Consider the following 10,773-nt stretch of genomic DNA (forward strand, 5'->3'; position numbering starts at 1 on the left):
TGTGGAGATGGAAAAACTTGGAGGTGTCTCTCTTCCCCTTATGGTGCTTTAACGGCTCCGACTTCTTCCAGGGGAGGCGAGCAGAGTTCGCTAGGAAGATGTTCTCCCTAGAGTGGGTGAGCACAACATAAGTCGCGTAGACCGGCTTAAATTTGTCTACAGACTTATTCTTCTTTGGGCCGTGCTGGTTGCCCTCGTCGTTCCCCTTTCTTTTGCCTCCATCGAACTGGTTATTCTGTGTAACGTTCTGGGTCGCTGTCACGACCTCCGTTCCCACTCCAGCGGGCTGCTCAGAGACCTGGCTGGTTCCTGCAGCTGAGGCTTGGGCCTCCTCCAATTTGATCCTCCCCTGGGCCCTATTTAGGAACTTGTTCACTGAGCTAACTCCCTTCCTTTGTATTTCGTTCCAGAGTCCCCCTCCGACGAGGATTCCAGTCCTCAAAGTCATGAGCTTGGAGCTGTCATCTGCGTCTCTGGCCCGAGCAGCGACGTTCGCGAACCTGCTCAGGTAAGCCTTCAGAGGCTCGTCGGGTTGTTGCCTCACGTTAGCCAGAGAGTCGGCCTTGACGCGGGCAGCCTGGGAGGCTCGAAATGCCCTTTTGAAGTCAGCAAAGAAAGTCTTCCAGGAGCTGATTGATTGTTTCTTATTTTGTTTGAACCAGTGTCTGGCTGGTCCAGTCAGTGTGGAGGGAAATATTAGACACCTCAGCTCAGGGCCAATGTTGTGGGCCATCATCAGGGTATTGAACATCCCTAGATGATCCGACGGATCTCCGTCTCCGTTGAATTTGGACAGATGCGGCATACGAAAACCGGGTGGGTATGCCGTTGCTGCTATGCTGGGGGCGAAAAGCTCAAGCTCGTCCCCTGAATCATATTCGTCTTTCTCTTTCTCTGACAGGAGCTTCCTCATCAGCTCCTCCATTTGAGCTAGGCGCTCAAGGGTTTTGTCCTGGTTTCCTTGGTTATTCTGGGGCTGATCGACAACTCCGGATCCATTGTATACGTTTGGTGGGTTATTGCCCCTCCTATCCTGAGATAGGTTATTTGGGGCATTCCCGCCGTTACGTACCTCGGACAGGTCACCCCCTGAGCGAGCATGGCTGCCACCTCCTACTAGTTCCCCTCTATGAGAGTTAAGGCGATCTCGTAGGTTGCCCCTCGAGGTGGCTTGAGGACTTTGCGCCGAGCTTAAGCATTGACGCATATCTCTGCCAGAAAGGTCACTCCGGCAACTGCCGGTCCAGTAGCTCCCGTTAGAGAAGCTTGGAGTCCGCCTTTGGGGGTGAGGAGCCAGGCTCCTTCTTGGCGCCCTGCTACGTCGGGAAGGTCCTGCGGATGACGGGTTTCTCCTACTGCTTCCATAAGCTGGAATATCTCGGATGGGCCGAGGGGGAGACGGATATCTTATTGGTGATGGAGGATGCCTGACCGGAGATGCAATCCTGGTTCCGTCAGGGCGGATCAAGTTAGGTGGGGGCCTTTCGGCCCTACCAACCTGCGGGTCCTGCGCCTGGCGATCTGGACGAGGCGCAAGACGGCTGGTGGGGACGGGCTGACACTGTGAGCCCTCCCCGAATCTCCTTCTGGAATTCCCTCGAGCCCTCCTCGGCGCGCTCGAGGCTGGCTGGGAGCTGGGAGTTGAAGTTTGGACCGAGCGGCTATACTGTTGTTCGGCTCTAGGCATTTCTTCGAAGTTTTCCTCTCGATGGCGCGATGAGGGAATAGAGTTGGATGTCGGAGGTCTGTCCGAGCGGCTAGGCCTGGATCAATTACCCCGGCGGGACTTACGAGTCTCGCCTTGCCTCTTTCCGACGTCAGCGTCGGTTGTAAGAGGGGGTAGTCGGGCCAACACCTCCTTAATCTGCTGACTAGCTTTTGCCAGTTGGCTCCTCAACTGAGCGTTCTCCATTTCTACCGCAGTGTAAAAATATGGGTTTGGATTAGGTGGTCGGGGCGCCGAACTTCCACTGTCATCCTGGCCAACCGGCTGCTTGCCCGGCCGCTGCTGGACTTCAGGATTTTGCTCACCAGAGATGGAGGCATGATGAGCCTCTTGCCCATCATGTTGTTCCGCCTCGTTACCGTGTCTTGATCGAGTGGTCACCATAGTCGGATGTTTGCGATAGCACCAATCTAACTAGCTCTCAATGAAAGCACCAAACTGTTGACGCGATTCTTCGCCAACAGGTAATTAAGAAAATAAGAGGAATGGATTAGTGCTTAATAATGAACCGAAATTGATGAATGATCTTTTAATGGACTGATGACACAAACACGATTTTTAGGTGGTTCGAAGGTTAAAATCCTTCTACTCCACCAGCCAATGTTATTGCTATATGCCTGATATTCTTTACAGGGTATTTCCATACACAGTAGAATCCAACCCTTTGCAACTCCCAGGGTCTCCAGGAGAGGGTACCTGGGAGTTGGTAAGGGGGGTCATCCCGTGACCTTCTTACCTATCATGTCACTTCTGTGACATTCATGATTAATTCCTAAACCCTGACATGTGAAGTGTGATCTAATCAATAGGTAAAGGGGATAATGGGCCGCACGGCCCAACCAAGTCGTGGGTGCCTGAATACGCACGTTCATGCTACGTGTCAGAGAAGTCAAGGGTATATCAGACACGTGATGTCTGATATATGCACGTTTATCTTGCGTGGTTGACTTTATAAAAGGTCATGGCCTCCAACTCCAGCTCGTACCACGAGCTGGATGCTGCCTCGACCTGTGGCCTTCACAGTCCTGACTCGGTCCTTAAGTAATCTTGGCGAACCTTTGGATACCCTGAGCTAACGAGGTAGGACCTGACGACAACAACTCCGGTCCTGGGGGATCCACGTGGCTGATATAATTTAGGCCGTATCTCAGCTCTCTAATAGCCCGTTGGAAAATCAGGGCATACAAATTTATTTTTGTTATGTTTTTTTAATTGTCATATAAATTTTAAATAAATAAACATATATATATTATAAAAGAATGACATAAACATATATTTTTATAAAAAAAATTAAATCAAAACGTTGTCTATAATTTTAAAAAAAAATATTATTTTTACCAAACCAAAACATTGTAGTTTTAAACCAAGAGTTCCTTATACACATATATATATTTTATATATATATATATAAATATGGTGCATTCTAGTTTTAAAATTAAATACTTTTTTTCTATTTTTTTAGAAAAAATACCTACAAATTTCAATATAATAAAATATTAAACAATTCTAAATTAAAACTATGGATTTAAAAACTTTATTTGATCAAATTTTAATTATTTGATTTTAAAGAATTTAAAGCCAACAAAAATTTATATATAAATATATATTGTTTAATTAATGGTTACAAAAACTTCTCATTAAAAAAACTAAACTGTAAAACAAGAAAATATATAAATTTATGTATTATTTCACTATTATATATATGTATAGATAAATAAAATACATTAAATAACAAGATAAATAATTAATAAAAGAAAAAAAAAATTTAAGCACATAGTTTTAAAAACATAATTGATAGTGTAATTTCAATACTTTAATATGAAATTTAAAATTATGTAATGATAAATTTTTTTATTTTATTTTTCAATTTATTTATCTTATTTATATTACTTTATTATGTTTTTTTTAATTTATTTATCTTAGATGACTATAAAACTAATAGGTAGAATATAATAAAAAAATAGTTAAATCTAATGGAAAAAACAATTTTTCATTAAACTCAAATATATAATATATAAAGATATATAAAACAAAAAAACAAAAAAATATGCGTGCAACAAATTTATTAAACTTTATTTTGGACATCCTAAATAAGTTGAAATTTCGTAAAAACTAGCGAAATACTTGTTATAAATGCAATGTGTAAAAACACGCGTACAACAAATTTATTAAACTTTATTTTGAGTATCTTAAATAAGTCAAAATTTCTTAAAATCTAGTGATATACTTGTTATAACTGCAATGTATATCGTCTTAATAAAAAAATTATAATTATGAAAACACAACAAAGTGCACTAGTAATTACCTTGTCATGAGGACTACGAGAAAAAAAAAATTCTAACTCATTTAATTTGATTTAGAATTTTTTGTTATGATCCTATTAAAAATAAAAAGTCAATAAAATAGTTAGGCTATATGAACACTTCGCCTAAATCCTTAACACTTAATTTTTGTTACCCCTAATTTTCATCGAATATAATATTATTATACCGGCAGTTCTCATACTTTGACCCACCACCAAATAACCAAAAAAAATTATAAATTTTCATTCAATTTTGTAAGATAAGCAACTAAGGTACCCTTTTTGGACAAGAGGAGCAAAGACCTTTTTTATATATATATATATATTATATAAAACAATAAGATCAAAGTCAAAGTAAGACAAATGAATGGTGATGGTGGCCGCTGGCGCACGGAATGAGTGTAGAGCGCGAAGTAGCGAATCGATCTTCGCACCAAACAAGCTAGCTAAAAAGAGTTGCAGTTGAAGCGTTTGGTCCAAGATGGTGGTGGTTAGGTAGGTACCACATGTGTGCTAACGAGTTTCTGTCCCGCTTAAGAATATATTTCATATTTGTCCATTTTTCCCACACAAACTTCAACAAACACCTCCTTTAAATTATTTTTATAATTATTATAAAAAAATAAGACAATTGATTTCTCTTCTTATAAATACGGAGAGTGAACGGGCAACGGTTTCAGAGATTCAGTTGTGGTGTTTTTTCTATCTACCTCCTCTCAGACAAAACTAAACCAAATCTTTGGAGCCACTCTCTCTATCCATCTGGTAATTTGCATTTTTCAATCGGTACTTTTGTTTTGGTTTTTTGTCTGGATCAGATTTCGGCTCGTTTGAGTTTTAAATTGTTGATATCAGTAATGGTTATACTGCGTTCGGTTTGGATCTGAAATGAGATTTACATTTTCGGTCTGGTGTGATGGTTTTCAGGTTTATAAATGGCTCGCAAGAAGATCAGAGAGTACGATTCCAAGAGATTGCTGAAGGAACACTTCAAGAGGATCTCTGGCCGCGATTTGCCGATCAAATCCGCTCAGGTTGGTATTTTGTTTCTCGGTTATTATGAATCTTTTTCACAATTTTGCTCCAGATCTTCCACATTAAGGCACTGCTAAACTCACTTTTATTCAATGCAATCAGATAGTTTCTGATCTATGCTTTAATGGTCGAATTTGAGCTTATCAAGTGATTCTTTGTTGTGATTTGAGATTAAGGTGCTCTCGCATGATCATACATATTAAAAATTAGAGTGTAAAATTTTTATTCGATGTTTTAAATTGTGGAAGTGTCAATCTTTTGGATTGGTCTTTCGTGATTAGCTAGGTAGCTTCTCTGATTAGGTTATAGGCTGCTATTGGTTAGGCGAGATATATTTGCAGGCCAATAAGTGGTGAGTTTGTTTTGTGTAATGTCACAGATTAACGAATCAACTGATTTCAATGAGTTGGCAAACAAGGAGACTTGGCTTTCATCTTCCAAACTGGTTGTAAAGCCTGACATGTTATTTGGAAAGCGTGGGAAAAGTGGTTTGGTTGCTTTGAATCTTGATTATGCTCAAGTTGCTGCTTTTGTCAAGGAACGACTTGGCAAGGAGGTAAATATTTTTTTTTCCTTTGCTTCACTGTTTGATATGCTATCTTTGTACTGTACAAAGTTTTGGATCCATTCAGCTGCCTAAATTTTTAATTTGCTTGTTCCATTTTCGTGTTGTAGGTCGAGATGGGTGGATGCAAAGGACCCATTACAACATTCATTGTTGAACCCTTCATCCCTCACAATGAGGAGTTTTACATTAATATTGTCTCAGATCGACTTGGATCCAGCATTAGCTTTTCCGAGTGTGGAGGAATTGATATCGAGGAGAACTGGGATAAGGTAAGTTTGGGAGTATATATTATCGTTTGTTTTTATGAAGAAGCTTATCCTTTATAGTTTATTATGAATTGCATTTGCTTAGGTCTCTTTCTATTATTGTACCTTGGAACTTCAAGTTTACAAGCTCTATTCTTTATACAGGTCAAAACTATATTTGTTCCAACTGGAGCAACTTTTACGTCTGAAGTATGTGCTCCACTAGTTGCAACCCTTCCATTGGAGGTAATTTTTAGTACTTGATTATGTAATAGACTGTTTCTCTTTTCTACATGGTTTGTGAAAATCAAATATTTAACTTTGTAGGAGCTTCAAAGTTCAACATCCTTCTTATTTTGTCCAAGATGTTACAAACTATTATACTATGGAGAAATCTATTCCTTTTCATAAATTTGTTGACATAGAGTTTTGATTTTGAATCCAGATCAAAGCTGAAATTGAGGAGTTCATTAAAGCTGTTTTTGCTCTATTTCAAGGTTTGTAAATGCCTTTGACAATCCTTCAAATAAGAAAATGTCGTTGATAATTCTTTGGTGCATTAGACTATTCATTGCAAATTAATCAACTTTTTTATATTTGAGGTTAACTTCTTTTATCCGCGCGTGACAGATTTGGACTTCACTTTCCTAGAGATGAATCCTTTTGCACTTGTTGATGGAAAGCCATATCCTTTGGATATGAGAGGCGAATTGGATGACACTGCTGCTTTCAAGAATTTCAAGAAGTACAACTCATTTCTTTATTATGTTGTTTTTAAATAAAACTATTCAATGCAGTCTACCTGAAATGATTCCATTATTGCAGGTGGGGCAACATTGAATTTCCAATGCCATTTGGAAGAGTCATGAGTCCTACTGAAAGCTTTATCCATGGGTTAGACGAAAAGGTACAGACAGAAGTCTTTATCTGATTACGAATCTATTGAATAATGACCTATTACAAGAGAATTTAGCTGTTAGATTTCAATTTTCATTTGGCATACTCTCAAGGAGGAAACCTATATATTATTGCTTTCCAAATCTCTTAACTTTGATATCTGGCTCAAAAAGTCAATTGCTCCAACAGTGTTAATATGGAAAATAATTAGAAATTTTGAAATATCTGTTCCTTTTTTGGATTCTATAAATTTTGGAGAAAGAGCTGTTGTTAATGATATAAACTCACTCTTGTCCTTAAGTGTCTAGCTAACCAATCAGCAAGGATTGAATAATTAAGTTTATTTTCTTTGAATTTCAGACTAGCGCATCATTGAAATTCACAGTTCTGAATCCTAAGGGGAGAATCTGGACTATGGTAGCTGGAGGAGGTGCAAGTGTCATATACGCAGACACGGTACCACTTATGGGTCTAAGAAGTTTACCTAAATTAGCCTGACTCCTTCCCATTAATCTGTGATGAATTAATTGTCATTCTTTGTTCAGGTTGGTGATCTTGGCTATGCTGATGAACTTGGAAACTATGCTGAATACAGTGGAGCACCCAACGAGGAGGAGGTATTGCAGTACGCAAGGGTTGTCATTGATGTAAGATCTTCCTCCTCTTTCTCATTATGTTCTTCAACCAGAATGCCTGTTTCTTCAATGCGGGCCTTGTAGGAGTCATGCATACACATGACCTCAAATGATCTTTACATGTTTGCATTCCTTTAGCCTCAATAACAATCCAATTCTTTGTCTACAGTGTGCCACAGCTGACCCTGATGGCCGCAAGAGAGCCCTGGTTGTTGGAGGTGGAATAGCCAACTTTACTGATGTTGCTGCCACATTTAATGGCATAATCCGAGCCTTGAAAGAGAAGGTGAGCTTATTCGGGTTCAAATCTAATATTCAGTCAGTTCCTCTCCCCACCTTGTAAATAAAATACGATTAATGTGGTGGTGCTGCTGCAATTACTCAGGAATCAAAACTTAAAGCAGCAAGGATGCACATTTACGTGAGAAGAGGAGGTCCCAATTACCAGAGAGGCCTTGCGAAAATGCGGGCACTTGGAGACGAAATTGGCATTCCTATTGAGGTACTACTAATATTATTTTCTAATCTCAATTCTGAAACCTTTTATAACATTCACAAGTACACTTCTCTGAAATCTGTTCTTTCTTTGTGTTGTCTTTTAGGTCTACGGGCCCGAAGCAACGATGACTGGCATATGCAAAGAGGCAATTCAGTGCATCACTGCTGCTGCATAAGTTTCTAATTCCTAAGATCTGTCTTCTTCCCTATGTATTAGTCCCACTACTTTTTGGTTTTATCTCATCCCCTTTTTCTGGCAAGGTACTAGTTTCTTAAATCTTTGTGTCGATGTATCTGTTTCACGATAATAAAGATTTTTAAGTGGGAATTCATTTCTGGGTTAATGTTATTGATTGTTCATGAGTACTTGCCATTTCAATTTGAAAATACCTTTTCACCCCAAATCCATCTTTTGTGGCCTGGGATAGTTGTGAAGAGATATTTGTATATCCAAAATTTTGAATCTACTGTGGTTTGTTATTCAAAATATGGCATTTTCAAAAGAATAAATAGGATTTTTGGGTATTTGGCACAAAAACATTTTTTATAGCCATTTTGCTCAATAATCTAGTTTTCCAATTTTTTTTTCAAATTAGCCTTCAGACACACTGATGCACTCAGATTCCTGTGAAAAATCATTGATACCTTGTTAATTCTCACCACCTTATTTAGAGATTATTTTACAAAAAAAATACATATTATTTTGCGAAGTGACTTTTTCTTAAGAACCTTTTAAATATTAAACTAGTATAAATTGACAAACTACCAAACTTAAAAAGAATGGTCTATTTTTACTAATTATTCTATATTTTTCCTTTCAATTTTAATGATATAACATTCTACCAAAATAGTAGAAAAATCGTTCGGTTAGATTAGAATGACATTTTAATATGAGAATTTATTCATTTGGTACTCTAGATTCAGATTTGATAAATAAGACTTTATCAATATGACAAAATTGTCATTAGTTATATGTAATTAAGTAATTAAATTGGTAACATTTTATTAATTAAATTTGAGTTTTTGGTACCTAGGGTATTAAATATGTACGATTTCAAAATACAAAATATTAAATGAGCATTATTATAAATACAGGGTACCAATATAATACTTTACAAAAATATAAGGTACCAAATAATTACCTACTATTTTAATATTTTAAATTATAACCCAATATAAGAATAAAATAAAAAATAGTTTTTTTTCCTATTACATTCCATTTCATTATTCTCAACCAAATAATCATTAATTTTTAATTTTGAACAAATAATAGGCATATGCTACTTGGATGAACGATGAAAGGAAACTTGATCCGATCCAAACATGAATGAATAGTACACATGTCGTGAAGAAACAGAGAATATATAATAAAATAATAACACCCAAGAAATAAGTGAAGGACATGTGTATAGAAAAAGAGGAAAAACACCAATTTGGCTCCTGTGTTTTGCCCGAATACTTGATCAATCGATCCTTATGTTTTGTTAAATGGCATTTCAGACCTCATGTTTTGCAAAATAGAACAAAATGATACCATGGACTAAATGCTATAACAAAATATATAACAAAATGCTATTTAAACTCGCAAGTGCACGAATCGTTTCGGAATATAATGTTCATGTAAGTACGAGGTCGAACCCATGGGAGTTGACTAACATCAAAAGAAACTATTTCAAACAAAGCAAGAATATTCTAACCTAGTTCCAAATATTTGATGAGATTTTGTTTTAGAAAAATAAAAGACAAGTAATAAAAATATTAATGATAAAAATGATTTTCAAATGAGATATGTAAAATAAGATTATTAAGATTTTAAAATCCACAAAATGCAAGTTCAATAGTATTTATAAGTATATTGATTCCCAAGTTTTGATATAGTTGAAATAAATCACACTATATATTTTTTCAAAATATATTTTCTATTCAAGCACAAGTTACTCTTTAAAAAATGTAGGATTTTTCTTCACTTATATAAGATATAATTTCTAAGCATTAGTTGTGTTACAACCTAATGAAACTACAAGAAATCAAAGAGATTATGTTTAGGCAAAGTATGATGCTTATGCTCTAAGAATTAGATGTGAACAATTTAATGAAAAACATTTAATCAAAGAATATCATATTTTTGCATAATGAAAAACTAAGTGTAATATGCTTTAACACTCAATAATAGATGAAAAATGCATATCTTTGATAGAAAAATCCATAAACAATGTTGTACAAATGGGAAATCAACATACAAAAAAAAAATACTATCTAGTTACATTTTGCTTCATCATCATCTTAATAATCTTTGAAAAAGATTAGAAGCTCATAACTAGATAAAAATTACAAAATAACATACTTGACATACTCTTCAAAAGATGAAAATGGTAGATAGAAAATAGTGAAAAGAAGAGAGAAATATGGAGTGTAGAAGAGGTTGAAAAAAAGATGAAGAAGAAGAGCTCCCCAAATGGTCTTACAAGACTCTATTTATAGGCAAAATATGGAGATTAAATTAATCAAATTAAAATAAATAAATTGATTAATTTAATTGTGTTGGGAAGTGGTAGGATAAATAGAGTAAGTGTAAGAGTATTGGAAAGATGAAATGTTTGGTTGGGTAAAAGATTAGTGAAAAGCTAGGGTAAAAAAAAAAAAGAATTAGGAATGTTTATTTAGGTGAGAAAAATAGGGAATAGTGAATTGATATTTGAGTGAAAAGAAAAAAACATTGGGAATAAAAACTTGATTCTTTTTTGGTATTTTTGTGGTTGTGGCAAGGTGGGTTCGGCTGGCTGAAATAGGAGCAGGCTGTTGGGCCTTGAAGATTGGGCCAGGGAGCAGGCCCACGTTGGTGAGTGAAGGGAGGCAGCACTTGGAAA

General features: G+C 36.5%; 1 protein-coding gene across 1 annotated transcript; it reads left to right on the forward strand.

Annotated features, from left to right (window-relative positions):
• Window positions 1–4,563: 4,563 nt before the first annotated feature.
• LOC133822141 (ATP-citrate synthase alpha chain protein 1) lies at window positions 4,564–8,272 on the forward strand. Its single transcript, XM_062254374.1, has 13 exons — window positions 4,564–4,793; window positions 4,956–5,062; window positions 5,443–5,619; window positions 5,739–5,900; window positions 6,042–6,122; window positions 6,322–6,373; window positions 6,507–6,621; window positions 6,702–6,783; window positions 7,134–7,229; window positions 7,319–7,420; window positions 7,578–7,694; window positions 7,794–7,910; window positions 8,011–8,272. The coding sequence occupies exons 2-13, from the start codon at window positions 4,964–4,966 to the stop codon at window positions 8,080–8,082; spliced, it is 1,272 nt and encodes a 423-aa protein (XP_062110358.1). The 5' UTR covers window positions 4,564–4,793; window positions 4,956–4,963; the 3' UTR covers window positions 8,083–8,272.
• The last annotated feature ends 2,501 nt before the right edge of the window (window positions 8,273–10,773 follow it).

This window comes from Humulus lupulus, chromosome 3 (genome assembly GCF_963169125.1).
Source record: "Humulus lupulus chromosome 3, drHumLupu1.1, whole genome shotgun sequence".
In the NCBI taxonomy this organism is placed as follows: domain Eukaryota; kingdom Viridiplantae; phylum Streptophyta; class Magnoliopsida; order Rosales; family Cannabaceae; genus Humulus; species Humulus lupulus.

Bases quoted from the DNA above. Each gene is read 5' to 3' on its own strand.
- LOC133822141 (XM_062254374.1), top strand. From the start codon at position 4,964: ATGGCTCGCAAGAAGATCAGAGAGTACGATTCCAAGAGATTGCTGAAG. The intron at 6,784-7,133 runs GTACAGACAGAA...TTTGAATTTCAG, and splicing joins TCCATGGGTTAGACGAAAAG to ACTAGCGCATCATTGAAATT. The intron at 7,695-7,793 runs GTGAGCTTATTC...GCAATTACTCAG, and splicing joins TCCGAGCCTTGAAAGAGAAG to GAATCAAAACTTAAAGCAGC.